The sequence below is a fragment of the Pteropus medius genome, unplaced genomic scaffold (assembly GCF_902729225.1).
Source record: "Pteropus medius unplaced genomic scaffold, Ma_sr-lr_union100, whole genome shotgun sequence".
Classification (NCBI taxonomy): domain Eukaryota; kingdom Metazoa; phylum Chordata; class Mammalia; order Chiroptera; family Pteropodidae; genus Pteropus; species Pteropus medius.
In genome coordinates, this window is record NW_024351729.1 from 15,152,224 (window position 1) to 15,173,874 (window position 21,651).

Here is a 21,651-nt window from a genome sequence, read left to right on the forward strand (position 1 = left end):
TTAATATATGTAGCGTCATCCCATTTTTATAAAAACAATCACCTGTGTACACTTACGTGGGTGTTTCTGTGTGTGCATGTGTGTGAGCTAGCAACTAGAATGAGCGCTTTTAACGAGACAGTTAATTTGGGGGTCGGGTGGCATCAAAGGAGGAGAGGCTTTGCGTACTGTATGAACTTTTTCATATACTTCTGTACTATTTGAATTTCAACAGAGAGCAGGCGTTACCTTTGTAATGATCAAAAACATATAAAGTACAAATAAATAAACACCTTGGAATTTAGATTTCTGGGTGTCTAAACTTGATGTTATAGCCGGCCATTAGTTCATACTGTTTCATATATAATTAACTACTTCCAAAATAATTTAATGCAGTTTTTTAAAAATAAAGAATATTTAAGAAAACAAGCTGTACAGAGACATCCATTTGTATTTTTTAAGTTTAATTAAAAATTTTGGCTTGTTTTACCACAAAAACCACCTGCTCTTCTTCCTTATATTTAGTTTCTTGTAGTTTTAAATCTTCACCAGAACCCCTTCAGTGATGATAGACAGCTTTAAAGATCGAGCGGAATGTGTTGGGTTTTGGAAGCATGCCCAGGGCCTGAGCGTTGTGACTTCCAGGTGCTCCTCTGTTCCGTCTCTTTCAGGTGGACTGCCTCAACCCCGTTAACCACCAGCGACTGTGTGTGCTCTTCAGCAGCTCATCTGCCCAGTCCAGCAATGCTCCCAGTGCCTGCGTCAGTCCTTGGTAGGATTCTTGTTCCCCTGCATTACTGCACTTTACTTATGAACAGAATTCCAGCAGCTTAAAAATATTTAGTCATTAGGATCTGTTTCTGCCGCCAGTCATGTATGAGTTGATAGAACTTTTAATTAAAATGAACTAAACATGAAATTTCTGTTTGTTCATGCATGGAAGTACATGAGATTACCTTAAGTAAGAGTGAAGAGGATGTAAGGCGGGAAGAGAAATTTGTAATTTAAAAAGTGAAAAAGTCGATACATAGAAGCTAGTTTTCAGCATTTTGATGATAATATGTTCAATTTAGGAAGTTTTCCTTTAGGCATCATTTTCATGAAAACAACTTTTTGCCTTAATTTTACTCTAAAATTTAATTCTAAGTATTGATAGACACACAGTACATTAAAAACAAATACATTGTTCCAAATGATAGTCACAAAAAGCCAAGCTATGATGTAGTTTAGTTTTAAAAGTACTATAGAACATACTGCTTGTTTTTGGAGCACTGTTTCCATGACAAAATGTGTTTCATATTTTAATTTTGGATACCAGAAACACTTATTTCTACCAGTGAGAGTAGGGATTCTTCTAGTATCATTATAGCTCTAGCAGACTGACTCGAGCCTGGGGGAACCCATAGGAATTTTCTCTGGGGGTTTATGGACTCCTTGGCCAAGGCTCGAATAAGATGTGGGTTTCAGCAGAGACATAGCCAGCCTATTTGTGGCCATTGATAGTTTACGTGTAGGGTTAGGAACTGTCTCTCCTAGAAGCAGTTGAGCTGCTGCTCACCATGCCTGTTAATGGTGTGGACTGGAGCGCCTGAGACAGGAGACCCATTTCATGATGACAGGGCTTAAGGCTTTGTATGGGAAGCTTTTACTTCTTCCTAACTCAGATCAGTTTTACTCATGTAATATTATAGTTTATGCATTCTGATTAAATAGTTTCATAATGTACTAATGGACTGGGAGTGGATAAGGTGCTGTAATGGGACTTGTCCAAACCCATTTTATCAGATAAGGTAAGGCCTGTTCCATACCAACAGAAGAACATTACCTGCATTGCTACTATATTATAAGCGCATCTAACAAGTAATCAGTTTACAGTCTCATGAAATGTCTTTGCCATGTGGTAATAATTATATGTTACTAATAAATGATCTCTTTTAGGATTGTAACAATGGAATTTTATGGAAAGAATGATCTCACATTAGGAATATTTTTAGAGAGATATTGTTTCAGGTGAGAACAAATTTTCTTGGGTTTCAACCTAAAACATAAACATGTATTGGACTATTGCGTAGCTTTCACTTTCATACCACATATTGGAGTGTACCACGCAAAGAAGTAGTCTCTCATATTAAACCTAGGATGTCACATCCGGTCCATTCCGCAGGTCTTTTTTTGCCCATCTAATTATCTTGCCAACCTTAAGACTTTTTTTTTTTTGGAGTCGGGGGCAGGAATGTCTTTTTACAGTGATTCAGGTGAGGGGCAAGAGAAGCACAGAATCTCGGTTTTAGTTTTAGTGCTATTACCACTTAAATTTCAAAGAGCGTGTAACTTGATCTTTGCCACCACCCATTTTTGGAGAATAACAAAATCCAGAAAATATCAGGAGTTTTAATAGGTAAAATGAGATGATGTTTTAAAAATGCTCAGTAAATAGAATGTGCTTATTAATAAGTAGGAACTGTCACCGTGCTGTAGTTGAAGACAGGATGTTCAGCTGTAGGCCCCAGGCAGTACTTTTAAGTGGTACTCTGAACAGACTGTCCACCAGTCATCCTTATTCTAGAGAGGATGCTGTACTTTCTTGTCAGTGGTTTTGATTAGTCAGTATTCATTATACTTTGCTCCTCGGTTTTATAATTAATGTGAGGACTTTCTTTTTGTCAAAGGCCTTCTTATCAGTGTCCTAGCATGTTCTGTGATACCCCCATGGTGCATCATATTCGGCGCTTTGTTCACGGCCAAGGCTGTGTGCAGATAATCCTAAAGGAATTGGATTCTCCAGTACCTGGATATCAACATACAATTCTCACTTATTCCTGGTGCAGAATCTGTAAACAGGTAAATGTATCCTGTGACTGTACTATTTTATATAATATCATTTTTATCTTTATTTGTATACTTTTTTGTGGGAGAGAGTGGTCTGTTATTTAGGTTGTGTTTTTTGTCATTTGACTCTTCTTTATTTTACCTTCTAGTGCTGTTCCATTCAATGTTTGTTCCTTGAAGATTCCATTTTAGGATTTATCAGTCATTATGTAAAATATAGGTACCTTGTCCAGTAAAATATATAGAGTATGTCTTGACATTTCTCAGTTATGTTTGTTTATTCACAAATAAGCATACACTTATTTAGCACCATCTATGTGCCAGATACTGTACTAAGGCCTAGAATGGAAAAAAAGGGAGGAAAAAGACTTATAACACAATAGTTACAGTATGCTCAGTTGTTTGTATAAGTTTGAGCATATGTCCACATTGCTATTTAAGAGATATAGATGAGGCCATGTTTAAATTGATCTCTACTGGTTTTTCATAAACATTCTTGAGAAAAGTATCACATGTTTTATTTCTTCTGCTGCTTTTCTTTTATAACTCCAGAGGAAGTATTTGGTGCCAATATTATGTTTTTAATATATGCTTTTTATCCAAATTGTTTGCAGTGAGCATGTGCCAAATTTAACTTCATTGGCATTTTTATTGGCTTGGTTTGGAGTGTGCTTTTGGAAGGCACATATAGGAATTACATGTAAAAAATAGTGTGAGCTATATTGATATCAGTGGTTGAGGAGGGCAAAATCAAAGTTAGTTCCTTCTGCAGTGTCAAATATACAGCCATGAAATCATTTCTTTAAGTATCAAGAAATGTTTCTCAGTCTTACTTGTTCTTATAGACTTTTAGTTTCTTTTAGACAGCTGGTAATATTTTGTTGTAGAATATATGAACTTTTGTAGATTGACCAGTGAACGAAATGAATAACAAATTTGATCTTTATGTCTTGTATACTTCGGCATATGCACTTTATTTTAGAACAGAAACTTGCGCCTTTGGGTTTATGTTAGAAAGGAAAAGGTAAACAATGTTTGTTACACCAAAATGAAAAACTTATGTGTCAAAAAAAGTTATAACATATGTGACCAAACATTAATATACTTAATATTAAATTTCTGTAAGCCGTGATAATAGAATAATGGGCAGAAGGCATGCATGACAAAGCAGGTTAATACAAATGGCCAGTAGATTTATATAAGTAAATTTTATTTTTAGTAGTCAAAGAAGTATAAATAAAACCAGCGAGTGTGTGTGTGTGTTTTTTTTTTCTTTGAAATCTTTTATTCTTTGAAATCACATTTCCAAGATTTATAATTCCTGAAATTGGTAAGAAAGTAGGGGAACTGGTATTCTGATATTGTTGGAGGTTGTGTAAACCAGTACACCTGTTTTGGAAGACAGCGTGACAAAAAGAGTGAAAGACGACGTAAGTGTTCATGCTCTTTGACCTACCAATCCCCACTTTTATTAATTTATTCTAAGAATATAATTATGGACATTTGTAAGTATTTACTTATAAGGAAGTTTATCATAGCATCATCAAAATAAAGAAAAACGTACAGTGACTTAAATGCACATCAGTAGGGATTGGTTAATATAATGGGATACTCTGCAGCCATTAAAAATCAAGTGGTACAGAGTATTTTATGTGGGAATGTATTTGTGATCTATTGCTAAGTAAAAAAAGAGGCTGTGAAACTAATTACAAGAAAGAGTTTTGAAATATAAATATACTTTCTGTGCATGTAGAAAGAAAATAAATATATTAGCATATTGACGGTGGTTGGATTACTGGTGATACTGCTCTCCCTAGCCATCTCTAACTCCACCTGCCTTTCCACTTTTCTTTTTCCAGTTTTCGGCCATCAGATGATATTCAATTTGTATTAGAAAAGGAAGTATATTACTTTTTAAAAAAGAGATTCTTAATATGTGATAATGAACGATTTATGCTGACTTTCAGGTAACACCAGTTGTTGCTCTTTCCAATGAGTCCTGGTCCATGTCATTTGCAAAATACCTTGAACTTAGGTTTTATGGGCACCAGTACACTCGTAGAGCCAATGCTGAGCCATGTGGTCACTCCATCCACCATGATTATCACCAGTATTTCTCCTATAACCAGATGGTGGCATCTTTCAGGTGAGAAGTCAGTGCATTTTTACACAATTGTGTACTTACTCCCTGGAAGGCTTTGTGACAGTTCCGCTGTTACTAGATTGAATAAATTTGTGTGGTGTGTATTGTTCCCCACCTCTGCCTTGGCAAATGGAAAGGGCCATACTATTGGGTGAAGAACTTTCAGTGTTATTATTTAATCCTTACCCTGATAAATAGCTACTATTATTACCCTCACTTAGTGAGTTTATAGCTCACTTATAGAGTTAGCAAATGATGGAGTCATGATATGAACTAGTAGGTCTGCTACTACAGGTGTTACTCTTAACCTTTGTTTGTTTTTGCATCTAAGAGTTTATCACAGTTTTTGCTAAGACATTAGCTAGCATAAGGATAGTCAGATATTCTGGATAGAGCTAAAATCACTGGTTCAGAGATGAGTAGTTACACTGTCATATTAAATGATTTGAGAAAGCCTTCAGGTTCTGCCTTCAAAATAGATCCAGAATCTGAACACTTCTCACCATCTCCACCACTACCACTCTGGACTGAGCCTGTTCTTTTCACTAGATTATTGCAGTAGCCTCAACCAGTTTGCCTTTGGCCTTGACACCTACAGCCTCTTCGCAACACAGCAGTCAGAATGATCCTATTAAATAAAAATCAGCTCAGCGCACATCTTCTAATAGGTGTCTGTTTCACCCTGAGTGAGAGCCAGAGTCCACTTATAGGCCTGGCCTGTAAGCTCCTAAGGGCTCTGGCTGCCTAGGGCCTCTCTGTTCTTACCTGCTACTCTCCCCAGCTCACCCTGTTGCAGACTAACTGGTGTCTTGGCTGGGCCCTGGTTATTTCAGGCAGGCTCCTGCCTGTTGCCTTGCACTTGCTCTTGCTTCTCAGAGCTGCCTGCCCCGCAGATATCTGCCTGCTTTTCCTTACTTCCTGCATGTCTTTGTTCAAATTTCACCTGTGCTGACTCCTTATCACCCCTAGCATTCCCTGCTTCCCTCCCTCAGCTTTATTTTTGTCTGGTTTGTTACCTAAATCTTATTTCTGAATCCTGAGGGCAGGAATTTTGGCCCTTGTTAGTACTGTATCCTTGGTGCTTCAAACAGCACTTGACGGGACTTCAGGAAATATTTTGTAGTAGGACCCTATTTCCTTTTTCAAGCAGGAGCTTTTAACCATGACCCCACAGTGTAGGTGGGGTATAGCATTACTAGACTACATAAACCCTCAGGTAGGAAGTCAAGAAAGACTCCTGAAGAATCCTCAGGAGCCAGGAAGGTACAGAATACCTATGTCTAAGCTAATCCTAGAAAAGAGTCCCTCTCTGTTTGTAGAAGTTTATACCCCCAGTCTTTTTTTGTTTTTAAAGCACCTGAGGATAGTCTTGGGGGATAAATGATGATATCACAATGCAGTGAAAAAATGAACAAACAGAATTATTCCATATTGGGGAAAATATTTATGATGGTTGAAAAAAGTTATCTTCAAGATTTTTATGATTGTTTTAAAACACCATTTTATAGAAACTTAATTACTTCTTATGCATAGGATTTAGTTGACTATCGTGATATAACTTAATTCAAAATATTAAAGTATTTTTCACTTTTCTACTATGACTTGTATTTTCTTCTCTCAGTTATTCTCCCATTCGGCTTCTTGAAGTGTGTGTTCCACTCCCCAAAGTATTCATTAAACGTCAGGCCCCGTTAAAAGTGTCCCTTCTGCAGGATCTAAAGGACTTCTTTCAGAAGTAAGTTTTTGTTTCTTTGATCATCTTTTTTTTGTTCGGTACTGCCTGTAATCTATAGCTATGTTAAATACCGGGTTTGTTCATTTAGCTTTTTTTAAATTGTAAGTAACTGCATTTTTCTAATTGTATGTTATATATGCTTGATGTCAAAAAAATTAAAATGTAGACAACACATAAAAGTATTGAAAAAGAAGACAAACTCGCAGACAAAACAGTTGTTAAAATTTTGATGTACATCCTTACAGCTCTTCTTTGTCCTTCAAAATGATATATGATTCTTAATTAGATAAAACATAAAGTTTCATGTGATATCTTTTTTCCATTTACGTGAGATTAGAAAATTTGATTCTGCTTTTCTAAACTGTTTGATATTCTTTATATTGTTAAGAGTTTCACAGGTATATGTTGCTATTGATGAAAGACTCGCATCTTTGAAGACTGATACATTTAGCAAAACAAGAGAGGAAAAAATGGAAGACATCTTTGCACAAAAAGAGGTAATTTATTCCTTTGACAGAAACCCAAAAGTTAACTGTTAACTCATTGGAAGTTTCTTCTGAGGTGTGTCTCAGATGGCTGGAATTGTTTCTGTTTCTTGTAGATGGAAGAAGGTGAGTTCAAGAACTGGATTGAAAAGATGCAAGCAAGGCTAATGTCTTCCTCTGTGGATGCCCCTCAGCAACTGCAGTCAGTCTTTGAGTCACTCATTGCCAAGAAACAAAGCCTCTGCGAAGTCCTGCAAGCCTGGAATAACAGGTATGACTTTGCAGTCTGGTGTTTCTTTAATGTGATTGTAAAATTTGGTCTGCCATGATGTTTGTAATTTAAATGTCTTTCTTAATTGTAGATTTTTATTTTACTCTCAAGTTGCAGAAGCTCTTATTTTCTATCACCACTACCACCCTCATATCTTTAAAATATATATGCTAATCTTTAGGAAGTTTGTGAAGATAAAAAAACAAAGATGTGAACAGCCTTCAATACTGTTTCAAATACCTAAGTGTGTGTGCTTATTGAATCTAATATATCTGAATTATTGTGTATCCTTACCTTTATTTAAATATTTATTTTGGGAAGCATTTCCTTTTAATGCTTACATAAATGTTTGGTTAAATTGTTATAACATTTATTCATAGAGCACTTGGATTATGCTAGGCACTAAGTAAGGCAGTAAACGGATATCTACTCTTTTTTAAAAAGTTAAATTCACTGGGGTAACATTGGTTAGTAACATAAGCTTCAGGTATACAGTTCTGTAATACATTACCTGTATATTGCATTATGTGCTTACCGCCCAAAGTCTAGTCTTCTTCTGTTACCATATATTTGACCCCCTTTACCCTCTTCACTCTCCCTCCCCTCTTCCTCTCTGGTAACCACCCTACTGTTGTCTGGCTGAGTTTGTGAGTTGCTTTCTGTTTTATATCCCACATGCGAATGAAATCATATCGTTTTGGTCCTTTTTCATCTGACATTTCACTTAGCACGATAATCTCAAGATCCGTCCATGTTGTTGCAAATGGTAATATTTCATCTTTTCTTATGGCTGAGTAGTATTCTATTGAATATATGTACCATATCTTCTTTATCCAGTCATCCATTGATGGACACTTAGGTTGTTTCCATGTCTTGGCTATCATGAAGAATGTTGAAATGAACATAGAAGTGGGTGCATATATCATTATGAATAAATGTTTTCAAATTTTTTGGTTAGATACCCAGTAGAGGGATTGTTGGGTCATATGGTAGCTTTATTCTTAATTTTTTGAGGAACCTTCATACTTATCTCCATAGTGGCCGTACCAATTTACAATCCCTCCAGCATTGTATAAGGGTTCTTTTTCTCCACATCCTCTCCAACACGTGCTATTTCTTGTCTTTTGATAATGTCATTCTAACAAGTGTGAGGTGGTAGAAATTCACTTTTTTATTTGATCTTATGAGTCCAAAATGTATATACTATTTCCATTTCACAGAGAAACAAACTATGGCTCTAAGAGACTAAGGAATTTGCCCAAGTTATAAAGCTGTTAATTGTCAGAACTTGGCTTTGAGCTTAGGTGTATCCATCTTTAAAGCCTGTGTTTTTGATGTTACGTTATGCTGTCTCTTATAGTAATTTGCCGTTCTTTTATAACTATAGTGATATCAGTAACAGCTCTTGATACATTGATTAGAATACATGCTGCCGAAGTGAGCACAATTCGTTGATTAGAAATAAGACAAAAACTTAGTTATGTACAACTTTAGAATCTATTGAAATCAAAATGCAGTCTGAATATTAGGAAAATGTAATTATTGTGGTTTCAGAGCTGTAAGAAGAAAATTTATAAGTGTCATATAGAAATAAAACCATATTCTTTTATTTGTTTGTTTTCTTTTTTTCCTTTAATTGTAGGTTGCAGGACCTTTTCCAGCAGGAAAAGGGTAGAAAGAGGCCTTCAGTTCCTCCAAGTCCTGGAAGACTGAGACAAGGGGAAGAAAGCAAGGTAATAAAATGTAGTCTTGTCTCTAGACCTTCATTGATATAAATATTATAATTAATTTCCTTTATGATATTTAGAAGTGGTAGTTTAATATGTACTTTATTAATAATATAAAATCGGGGTTTTTATTTTAAAGTTGTGAGGTTTCAAGGAGACATGACCTAGATTAATTTTTTATCTTAGCCTGAAATAAAATGTTATAATTCCTTTATTAGAAACATTTATTAAAAGCTGCTAGCTACTGGCATTAATGAAGATAGTATCACAGTGGTAATAGGTGCTATAAAGAAGTTGTGGATATTCTGAGTATAAAATAGAGTCCTGATTTATTTTGCTTTCACTTTCGGGTGTTCTTTATCTCTGTGTTTAAGTGAGAAGCTTTTCTTAAGGGGTCTGGGTTAGTTCTACACATTGATTTAATTAGCCTTTCCTAACTGTGTTAGTTTTCTCTTGTTGCTTAACTAATTACCACAAACTTTATGGCCTAAAACACAAATGTATTATCTCACAGTGGTCATTGGTCTGGTACAGTGTGGCTGGGTTCTTTGTTCTGTCTCACAGCTGAAATGAAGATTTCAGCCAGGGCTGTTATCTTACCTGAGGTTCAGGGTCCCCTTCCAAACTTATCCAGGTTGTTGGCAGAATTCGGTTCCTGGAGGTTATAAGACTGAGGATCCCCTTTTGTTGTTGTTAGTCAACCAGGATGATTCTCAACTCCTAGGGGCTGCTTGCTTTCCTTGTCATGTGGCTCCTTCCATCTTCAAAGCCCCATGCTTCAGATCTTCTCATGCTTTAAATCTCGGATTTTTTCTGTGTCTGACCTCTAAACATAGATTTAAGGGATACGTGATTAGGTCAGGCCAACCTGGATAATCCTCGCTCCCTTAAGGTTAACTGATTTGGGACCTTAAATACATATCGTTTTGTACAAGTCTATAATACCTATAGAACATTTTCATGAAATAATGGATTCAAGTGCTTTAAATCTTTGTTTTATTTAGTAATATATAATTGAATTCTTCATTTTTGTCTCATAAATAACTGTAGGAATCACTTTTCCTTAAAGTGTAGGTGAGGAGAAGAATAAAGATTATTGAAGATGATTTGTATATTAGTATTTGCAAAGTAGTCTAGGGCTAGCACAGACTGCTAATGGCCCTTCATTTGCCCACTGAAGAAACTGCAAAGCTAGTGATGTAAGACCTTTAACTATAATATGTAGACACAGAATTTAAAATATAAAATTATTCAACAGATGATAATCTTTTTGAAAGGTTGAAAGTTGACTGGAAAATCTGTAGCACTGCCTTTATATTCATTCATTTGACAAGTAGTTCTTGAGTGCTTTTGGACACTGTTCTAGGTTCAAGTCATACATTTGTGAACAAAGGCCATTGTCACTGCCCCCATTGAACATTTGTCTAATGAGGAGACTGAAAAATAAACGGATGAACCAATAAACATTTAAAAAACAGATGAAAAAAAACTGTAAAGAAAAAAATGAGGGAGATGGAGCGTATTGCGGAAGGAATGGGTGGTGGTTGGTTATTTTATATAGAGTGGCCAGGAAGGTTTCTCTGGTGTAGTGAGCAGATCTAAAAACATTCTAAGCAGCAGTCTAAGAAATTACTTTGTAATCAAATTGTGCACAGAGCTTATAGTCATTCTAAATATATCTTATCTGTGGATAATGGGACTTGAGAAAGTCAGTGGTTGATAAAAGATTACTAGGTTTAATGGATAATCATAAGTAGTTCCTAGTTGCTTTAATACTAAGAAGTGAGCTCCTGTTGAGTGCAATATTCTGAAAGTGTGGTTCAAGGACCCCTGGGAGCCCAACACCCTCTCAAGGGCTCTACAAGATTTCCCTTTTTCAACTACGTGCTGATGTGAAGCTAGATATTTTTTATATACTTAAATCATAATAATATAGCTCAACAGGTTAAATGCAGAAGCCAGAGATGAATCTCCCTGTCTTCTATTAAGCTAGTCATTGAAGTATTTGTAAAAATGTAAAATAATGCCACTCTATTACCAATTATTTTTTGGAAAATAGCTATGTTTTAAAAAGATATTTATGTTAACATATAATGGTTTATTGTCATTTTTAAATGAATTGATAAATTTCTATTAAGGTAAAAATTGGAAGATATAACCATATAAAAGCCATGTGAGTGCCCTAATGATTCTTGGGATTAAAGGAGTCCTGAGACCAAAACGTTTAAGATTCATTTGGTTAAAAATTTTTTAAAATGTGAGTTTAACGTTCCCTTAACAAAGTATTTAATTCTCCACAGATAAGTGCAGTGGATGCATCTCCACGGAATATTTCTCCAGGACTTCAAAATGGAGAAAAAGGTGGGTCTTTAGGTCTAATGATCACCTGCCATTGTGTTTAAAGAATTTCTTAGTCTAGTAATTGTTTTTAACTGCTAATTTTGAGAATTTTTTTTCTAATGCAGTTGTTCTTAGACTTCTTTTCCTTTCCTGTAGAGCATTTGTAGCACTGTCAGTTTAGAGTTATCATAAAGTATATTGCAAGAAGAAAATTAAGGATCCTGAAATGTAACTGTTAGGGGAAGAACAAACAGAAAAAAGGAGGTTGAATTTCTCTTTTGCTTGTTACAAAGTCAACCCCCAGGTTTCACTGCAAAAATCTTACAAAGTTTTATATTTTTATGTCACTAAAATCTTTTCTAGACTTAGGCCGTTTTTCACAATATTTCCTTGAATAACTTGGTGACATCCTAGAAAGTTTGTAGGGAAATTGACTGAGACTATATTTGTAGAATAAGAGCTCAACTAACTCATAGTTCTTGGCATTTTTCTATTATAATTAAATGAATGTTCCCCCTGAGAATAAGCATGTGATTTTTTTCCTAATATCATTATATTAGGAAATGTCATAATATCATTCCCTATTAAATTGAATGAACTAATATTGGTAGGCGGTATGGTCAAGTACAGGGTGTTGGGTAGGAGTCAGACTTGGTTACCAGTCATAATGCTGTCACTAAGATCCAATCTGATTGTAGTCAAGTCATACAGCCTGCCTGGATTTTTATATCCATTACTAAAATATGCACTAAAATGGCCTCAATAATTTTTAGGAAGCTAAAATTCTTTGGTTTATGAAGTAAAAATATCAGTGGCACTTTAAAAACATCACTGTCAGGTAGGAATGGACTAAATGTTTTTAAACAACTCATTTGTTTTTCTTTAGAGGACCGCTTCTTAACAGCCTTGTCCAGTCAGAGCTCCACCAGTTCTGCCCATCTCCAGCTGCCTGCTCCGCCTGAAGTCACGTCTGAGCAGTTGACAGGAGGGTCCTCTGAACTAGACACAGCCAGCATTCCCGAAGGTGCAGTTTATCACTTTTACTGTACTTCTTCCAAAAGAGAAAAACACTCTGAATGCTTGGACATAATGCTTTCCAAACCCTTAGAATTAAAAAATTTTATACTTATTGAAAGAGCTCTTTTATAGCTTTTTTACCATATCACTTCTTCATTTGTACTATTGGACATGTAAGTATTTCAGTAACAAAATGTTATTTGGCTGCATCTACTTTTTGGGGAATATTACTTTCTTAAGTCCCATAAAGTATAACCAATAAGAAAACAGGAGAAATTGCAACTGTTTCTCCAACAACAAATATGTGTTTTGCTAATAGCAAATTTATGCCTTCTCTCTTGCTTTCTATTTAAGTAGTAACTACTTATAGTGCAGACTTTAAATATAACTTAAATTGCACTTACACTCAGATGTAATAGCCACAGTGCACGTAATTGAGTTGAAGTGACAACATGAACAACTGTGACTAAGCGCGTGCACACTCAGGCAGTAATCCCATCATGGCTGCTGCCTGGCCTCAGCATTGATTATAGGACGATCTCAATGTCAGAAATGTTAAAGTGTAAAAAAATTAACCCCTTGGAGTCAGTACTGGGTATGCTTCACTGTTGCTTCTTGTTTCAGCCCATAATATTCATTATTGCTATATCAGAAATTTTACACCATAATTGATAATTATGATGTGCATACATCTGTGTTCCAAAAAGGAACAGAAATAAAGTTAAATAAAGCTTTATAGTTTTTTACTCTTCCTGAATATTAACTAACATATAAGTGAATATTTTGCATCCTAGATGTGTTTGATGGACATTTGTTGGGATCCACAGACAGCCAAGTGAAGGAAAAATCAACCATGAAAGCCATCTTTGCAAATTTGCTTCCAGGAAATAGCTATAACCCTGTTCCGTTTCCTTTGTAAGTATTATAAAAGCTAGCGGCTGTTGGGTGGTTTTATTTTTTACTAAATTAAAAAAAAACTCTCCCTATAGATTTACTCTCTGTATTTAAATATGTTTAACTGTATATAAGTATTTCTCAGTTCTATATTACACGTCATCACAGTAAAATAGATGTCTTTTGGTATAATGTAATTTGTAGAACATGTGATCATTGTTATATAGTAGGTGAGTGAATGAAAAAAACATTAATGTTGCTTAATGCTTAAGATTACTGTTTCTAAAAACAAGTGTTTATATATATTTGAAGATATACTACTGTACCTGCTGATCTCAGAATCCTAAAAACAAATTGCTGATTGTATGTGAGGATGATATTGGTGACCCAGTAATTTACTGTGAGTTTTCTAACAGTGGTAATGAATTACAATGACCCATACAAGTTTTTATGTGATCTTGTTTGTACTGGGCTCACTCACAATGGGAAAAAATAAAGGCTGGTGATAGGAATGCTTTTCTTCTGCTGTTTGGATGGCAGGTGCTGCTCTTGTTACTTTTGTACAGGTGTATTCACATTTGTTAATAAGGACTTTGTTCTTATCTGACGTATGTATTAATTAATTCAGTCAATATTTAAACTTACTGAGCACCAGCTCTAGTGCCCCAGGATGTGGAAAAAGATTAATAAGGAGAAATCACTGCTTTCAGGAGCTCACAGTCTTGGAGAGGAGACAAGTAGAGACTCATAGTATAGCTTCTTGCCCCAACCAGATTAGGTGTCTTTGTTATACGCTCTCATGATTCCCTCATGGCACTCACCACAGAAGGCATTGTATTTATCTGTAGGATTATTTGTTTTTTTAATCCCACTATACTGTATACTCTACCATGACTATTTTTTTCACTATTATATTGTTAATGTCTCGCACATGTTAGGTGCTTAGTAATAGTTTTGCTCAGTAAATAACTGTTACTCAAATGAATGAATGCTTCCCTATGGGATTTAGGGTGGAAGTTGGGGGAGCAAGATTTGGGGTAAAATGAGTCACAGCGTTGAGTTTCCTTGTGATATTAGGAGAACAGTTATGTTATTTCTTGTTGGACTAGTAGTACATTTCCACAATTTCTAAAAGACTTTACTTTCAAGCTTATAGTAGAGCAAAATCTTTTACACTTTTGCTGTTCATTGTAAGTCATTTTTGAGATGAATTTGGCTTAATGTCTTGTTAGTGTAGAAAGCTTTGTTTAGAGTAACTGTTCCAGAATGCTCTGATTTGAAAACTAATAATTTTCAAAAACTGATAATTTTTAATTGCCTTTAAAAACTTTGACTGTTAGGTTCAAGTTTGCATACATTTTGGCTTAATTATATTCTTATAATTATATACTATGTTGTTAAGATTGCATTTATTAGCAATGTGTTAATGGTTTGTATATATGATTTTTTTGCTAATTTTGTGCTTATTTATTTATGTACTTTAAATTTTTGAACAGTGATCCAGATAAACACTACTTGATGTATGAACATGAGCGGGTGCCCATTGCCGTCTGTGAGAAGGAACCCAGCTCCATCATTGCTTTTGCTCTCAGGTATTATTCATGGGGCTTTTTCACCTATGGTTGTATTTTTATATTTTACGTATAGTTTTTAATTTCCTTATCGTTGAGATGTTACATAAAATAGAGCAAAAATGATTATAAGTAAAAAACATATAATCTGAGTGTGATAGCTTATTTTCTTGTATCTCAAATTATACTCTCTACCCAAATGATTATAGGATGATTCTTAAGCCAGCTCCTAATAACTAAATTGACTAGACAAGTTATTTACTAATCCTTTAACCATTCTCTGTAATATAGTATGTATCCACTATATCCCTTCCTTGATTTACTTATTGACATAATGCTTAGAACATATCTGCCCTACGTTATCTGAATATCTTTTTTCGTACTCTTCATTCATTTCCTTCCTGCTTCTCACACATAGCAGGTAAAGTTTCTTACTTAGGGTAATGCTGTTTCTGTACCTTAACCCATTTATATGTCCACCGTTGTGTATCCTAAAGAAGTATTCCTCTTTAGAAATAGATATGTTATGTCAAAAAGAATAAAGCTTTTAAATCTTAATGATATCTTGGCAGTGGTAGAACTTAGTTTACGTAGAATCTAAGATGTTTAATTAAAAAAATTTTTTTCTGTTGCAAGGTATTGAAATTTTGATTTTGTATATATTGGTTACAAGGAGTCCACTTATTCAATAAATTTTGAATGTCTACAATGTGTGATATACTAGGTATTGGATATATAGAGGGTAAACAGGATAGATTTATATGCCTCAGCATATTTATGGAGTGTAGAGTTTACTGTTTGAAATATTGATAGTGGTTGGTGTGTTGAGTTGTCTATTGTTGTCTATTGTTTGAATAAAGAAGACTTTTTACCTTTAGAAGATTCCATATTAAAAATTTTTTATCATTGCCTTTTGGCCTTTATCAAGCTAGTTAGTATTTGCTTCTCACTTTATTGCTTAGACATACTACACTAATAAGAAAGGTAGGAAAGTCAACCAAATCAAAAATATATTTTGTACTATCAGGAAGCAAATATTCTGGTTGAGGTAACCTTTTTTAATGTCCTGGCAAAATAATACACCCAAAGATGCTTCTTGTTTCCTAACATCTGATTTATCTAAATTAGGGCTCCCAGGCTGTGAGTATAAGAGTTGAACTTTTTTTTTTTGGCTGATGCAACATAAAAAAATTTTCAGTAAAGCACTCTCAAGTTCCTTTCCTCTCTATTGTACTAAACCCTGAAGTATCGTACTTGTAAATCAGCTTTCAAACAATTAAAGTATTTCATCCAAATGTTGGTATGTAGGCTCTCTCCATCTTTGTTTAGGATATTGATAGTGGTTGGTGTGTTGAGTTGTCTATTGTATTCTCTCTGGAGACAGATACTTGATAACTTTTGTTAAGTGTATTTGTTTAATTATGGATACTTATAATGATTGTGTTTTTTATAATATAAAGCTTATTCGGAAGCATATAATTTATTTTAAAAGGAGTGTAATGTTTAACATTTTTCAACCTGTTTCTACCCTAAGTTGTAAAGAATACCGAAATGCCTTAGAGGAATTGTCCAAAGCAACTCTGCGAAACAGTGCTGAAGAGGGGCTTCCAACAAATAGGTGATCCATGATTAAGTAGAATCTATTTTAATTTAGCTATGTCATCTTTCTAAATGCTCATACTTCAATTTTATCAGTATGAAAGTTTTTGGGATACACACTTGTATTTTAGCCAATAATTGATAGAGCAAAAATCAACTATAGCAAAAGACCTTAAACTCTTTCTTTGGATACTATTTTCTGATAATTGCCATAGAAGTCAATGTATATTATAGATTTAAACTTTCAACATTTTAAATTCTCTTTAAAAAATAGTAGTTTGTGAAATTAGTAAGCTACTGCTTATCTTTGTAACTTAAAATATTTGTGAATTTTCCATAATAATTAAAGATCCTAATAGTTAAAACAAAACAAAAAACCCAAAACCCCCAAAACCATTTCTTTTAGTATGTTTAGTATTCGAGACATTTAAACAGAAATTATCATAGGCTCATTATTTTGATTCTTACTGAAATAGGTTTCCCAACTTCACTAAAGCCTGTGCACAAGCTTTTATAATATTCCTCCATATACATTTATAGTTAAAACGGATTGCCTTTTTTTAAGTCCAGTAGATATTTTAAGACTTCCATGTTCTAATCTGTATTTATAGAAATTATGAATCAGATTTATGATATTGTGGGTTTGATATGTGGGGAATAGATTAATGAAGGAATCAGAGTACTTGCTATTTTCTGTCTGAATAATATAAAACCAACTTTTCTTTTGTTTTTCATTTTAGTACTTTAGATAGCAGACCAAAGAGTAGCAGCCCTGTTAGATTACCTGAGAGCAGTGGAGGACAGACGAACCGCACAGCGGAAACAGAACCACAACCAAGTAAGATTACAAATGGAGAAGCAGTTATTATTAGTTTTGTTTGTAATTGCAGTTTGAAGAAGAAAACACACAAGAAATACTGTCTGGCAAGGATTTATTACTTCTGGTCTTTGAAATATAGTATGGATTTAGAATTTTTTGAATATCCTCTTTTATACATATTTTGCTTATTTTTGATTCTTAAGTTTATTGAATTTGGAACTCCTAGAAACTCGGAGTTATGCAGAAAGAAGGAGGATCTGGCTTCTTAGCTCGGGCTATCAGTTTAAAGTGTACGACCTAAGAAATATGACAGCAGCTTTTTTTGTTGTTTTTACAGTGTTGCTGGCATCGTGAAAAGAACTCCTTATGCATTTTCTCCTTTAATCCCCACAGGAACCACATAAGGGTTATTTGACATAGCCCAAATTTTTTAGAAAGATGGTTTAGACTTAGATTAAGCAATTTTCTCAAATTATACAGGTAGTGGAGAACTGGGTTTTCAACTTTGGTCTTTGTCAGTTAGGAATGTATTCACTACAAGTAATAGAAAACTCGCGGCTAATGGGGTTTAAGCAAATGACAGTTTATTCTTCTAAAATAACAGTGTCCCCAAGTGGGCAGTTGCTGGTAGGGGTTCAGCTACTCAGCATCGTCACGACAACATATAGGGGGTTTCTCTATGATTCTCTTAAGTTTTACTCATGGTCGGAAATGTTCCACTTTATGTTGACATTTGAGGCAGCAAGAAGGGAGATATGAGTTACAGCTGTTCCTTTTTATTAGGAAAGCAGCAATTTCCGCTTTCAGTCTCATTAGTTAGGACTGAGTCTCAGTGCCACCCCTCCCTGCAGAGGAGACTGAGAAAGTGGTGAGCAGCACTGTCCTGTTTGGCTTATGCACATCATAATTTGTTTCCTGGGGCTGTACACATGGCTGTCCCCCTTCCCCCACCACAAAAAAATAATTAGTTTTGTTAGCAAGGATCAAAGTGGGATTAAGAGACCATAATGATGTCCGCCACCCTACACGAGCACTTTATGATTCACATTTGATATGGTTTTGTAGATGGTAAAGGTACAAGATTAGAATCATATATACTAAGCTCATAGAGCATTAGATCATATATAATAATCTCAAAACTAAGAAGAGTATAGAGCAAGCTTTAGTAATATTTTTGGCCATTCTGTATTATTTACTTTCTGAAGATGTTAAAAACAAAATCTTATATTTTGCTGTGTTAAAATGTAGGAATACAAACAATAAAAATATGTCACCTTTCACTTTGAATTCTCATAGCTCGTAATGTTGTTTTGTATTAGTTTAATTAGTTGTATTGTAATACTATAAAAATTCAGCCCAAACTTACTCTTGTTGCTTAAGTTACCGTGACTGCCTTGGAAAGATATTTTTCAGAGGTTTTATGTAGAATTCTACCCTTATAAAATGGTTACAGCTAACAGGGAATGAGTTGAAAATTTTAAATTTTTCAACATATAGTGACCTGTATTTATATGTTGCTTCTTATTTGTAGCCAAGAAAGCTTCTGGAATGCTGTCCTTCTTCCGCGGGGCAGCAGGGAAAAGCCCTGACCTCTCTTCCCAGAAGAGAGAGACCTTACGTGGAGCGGACAGTGCTTACTACCAGGTTGGGCAGACAGGCAAGGAGGGGACAGAGAGTCAAGGCACTGAGCCTCCAGGTGTGTTAAAGGAGACCAGATGTACTTATTCTAGGCTTTGGTTTACTCATTTTAGTTATGTTCCTTATAGCCTTAAGTAGATAATTCTAACTGCTAAAACCAGGGCCTTCCCCGACTTCTCAGATCTCAGCATGGTAGAGTGGAAAAAGCACGGCACTTGGAGAGTCCGGCTGGGTTCACACATCATTGCTATCACTTACTGTGTGGTAGAATCAAATCCCTAGTTTCCATACCTGTCAATTGGCAAAAGCAATGTCTTTCAAGGTTTACTGAGAACTAAGTGACATTACACATGTAAAATATCTGTCTCACCATGTAAATCCTGGCGTATATTCAAGTGTGTTTCTTCCACTACACCCCCCAGATGTTTCCTTTCTTTTCCGGTTCCTGTAAGGTTGAGACTGTTGATGTCCACCTTCATTTTGGTATTTAAAAAATATGTCTACCTGATTATGTTTGAGCGTGGGTTAGACCAAACTATGCTGACTTGCTTTTGTAAATAAGAGTGTATTGGGACACAGGCACGCCCACCCATTTACTGACGTCTGGCTGCTTTCATGTTACGTTGGCAGGTCAAATAGTTGAGACTAAGAAACTTAACATCTGGCCCTTTACAGAAATATATTGGCAGGCCCTGGGTTAGATCATGAATTAGTTTATTTTAAAATGCAATTAATTGCACGGTAAAATTTCATTGATAATTAAGATATCTGTTTAGTATTCTATAGGCTGCCTTTGGGCTTGTGATTCTGGAAAGGCATCGGTGCTTTGAAAAAACAGTTTTGAAATGTGAAACTTAGAGGATGACTTGTTCTTCTAGATATTAAAAAGTGCTCCAAATCTACGATAATTACAGTGGATCTGGCAGTAGGTTGTTGGACAGACCAAATATAAAAAAAAAAATAGCTCTGAGGTAGACAGTGGTATATTTTATATATTACATAAATATCTTAGTATGTGGTATAGGGGAAGCATTATTCCACTTATGGGCAAAACTGGTCATAAACTCTGATAAAGAAGCAATGGAAACTCTTATGTAAGAGCTGATTTAGCATATTGCTATTATAGGAATCACTTAAATATGAGAAAAATTATTCTTTAACCTAAATTCTCTTTTTTAATCTAAAAATTGATCTTTCAAAAGGTACACACATTTTTATTGTAATAGTTTACACAGTTTAATTGTATACATAATGCTAGAGAGTGACTTGACTAGGATAGAGTTGACCTGTTTTTAATGTTATATCAGGGGAAAAACAGGCAAAATGGAGTGATAGCTGTTAAAAACTTTGGCTTTACTACTGATATTAAACCTTTTAGATGAAGCAGATGGAGGAGATACACAAAAGAAACAACTCACAAATCCACACGTGGAGCTTCGTAAGTATGAGATTAAATATTGTTGGTTTGGGGACAGGGACTATAATTGAGCAAACTATTATTCGAGGCTTCTAGCTTTATACTAGGTAAATATCCTACTTCTTGAACTACATTAAGTGTGTGTGCTGACATAACTTCTATTTAATCTAGATTTAGTTTATAAAATATATATTGTTCATTTCAAAGAAAGTTAATTTCTGAATTTAATTGAGTTATAATTTATAAATTATAATTCTTTTTAGTTTCTAATGTTTAAATAATTACTTATTGTGTAATCTAGAGCCACAGAGGCTTGACAAAGTATGTAGAATTGTCTGTATCTCTGTGGGTGCCAAAAATTTATCATCCAGAATAACATATACAGTAAAATTTAAGATGTAAAAGTACAATGATTAAAATACAGTGATCAGTATAAAATGGGAAATGGGCCTTATATTATGTTTGATTTTTCTGTAAATTTGTAAGGGTGGTCATCAGATGCTCTCTAACCCTCTCTAAAGATCACTTTAACAAAATTGTAATATTCAGGGGTATAGTAGACTAAACATGAAAAATGCTATCATGGAGAAAATTAAATGATGGCCTTTGGTGGGGGTGGGGAAGTGGGCAAGAGGAAAAAGATATTTCCAATTCATAAAAGCTTTTTTTTTCTTAAACACTTCTGTTTATAGAATTTTCTGACGCTAATGCTAAGTTTTACTGTCGGCTCTACTATGCGGGAGAGTTTCATAAGATGCGGGAAGTGATTTTGGGCAGCAGTGAAGAAGATTTCATTCGTTCCCTTTCCCACTCGTCACCCTGGCAGGCCCGTGGAGGCAAATCAGGAGCTGCATTTTATGCAACTGAAGGTTTGTCTTTTTAATTTTTTGCTAATTAAGTAGTATCCATCTTTTTCTCTCAAATAATTTATGAATGACTTGAACTGAGGTAGTAGGACACTGTCAATTGGCAAACAAATTTTTGTTTTTCTTTTTACATTTATGCCGTGTCATAAAATATTTAAAAGCATATACATGTATATGATACCTCAGAGCTGATGAGAGAAAGGTAAAAACAGAAATATTTAACCTGAAAATAGGTTCCTAACAGTGAGGCTTACAGAAGACCGTACCACTTATACCTCATGCTTCATTCTCCATGCCCTGTGAAAGCAGAATTATTTGAG

At 34.8% G+C, this 21,651-nt stretch overlaps 1 protein-coding gene across 7 annotated transcripts in view; it reads left to right on the top strand.

The window, feature by feature from the left end:
- Nucleotides 1–21,651, top strand: part of PIKFYVE (phosphoinositide kinase, FYVE-type zinc finger containing) — a 71,056-nt gene that overhangs the window by 42,541 nt on the left and 6,864 nt on the right. For all 7 annotated transcript variants that reach the window (XM_039844601.1, XM_039844605.1, XM_039844603.1 and 4 more), the window contains 17 exons: nt 651–751; nt 1,918–1,989; nt 2,649–2,820; nt 4,776–4,954; nt 6,573–6,686; nt 7,075–7,183; nt 7,288–7,442; nt 9,085–9,175; nt 11,470–11,530; nt 12,396–12,533; nt 13,321–13,441; nt 14,917–15,012; nt 16,526–16,609; nt 17,331–17,428; nt 18,942–19,106; nt 20,427–20,486; nt 21,158–21,334. In XM_039844601.1, the coding sequence (XP_039700535.1) occupies nt 651–751; nt 1,918–1,989; nt 2,649–2,820; nt 4,776–4,954; nt 6,573–6,686; nt 7,075–7,183; nt 7,288–7,442; nt 9,085–9,175; nt 11,470–11,530; nt 12,396–12,533; nt 13,321–13,441; nt 14,917–15,012; nt 16,526–16,609; nt 17,331–17,428; nt 18,942–19,106; nt 20,427–20,486; nt 21,158–21,334 (1,993 nt within the window). The remainder of the gene's footprint in view (nt 1–650; nt 752–1,917; nt 1,990–2,648; nt 2,821–4,775; nt 4,955–6,572; nt 6,687–7,074; nt 7,184–7,287; nt 7,443–9,084; nt 9,176–11,469; nt 11,531–12,395; nt 12,534–13,320; nt 13,442–14,916; nt 15,013–16,525; nt 16,610–17,330; nt 17,429–18,941; nt 19,107–20,426; nt 20,487–21,157; nt 21,335–21,651) is intronic.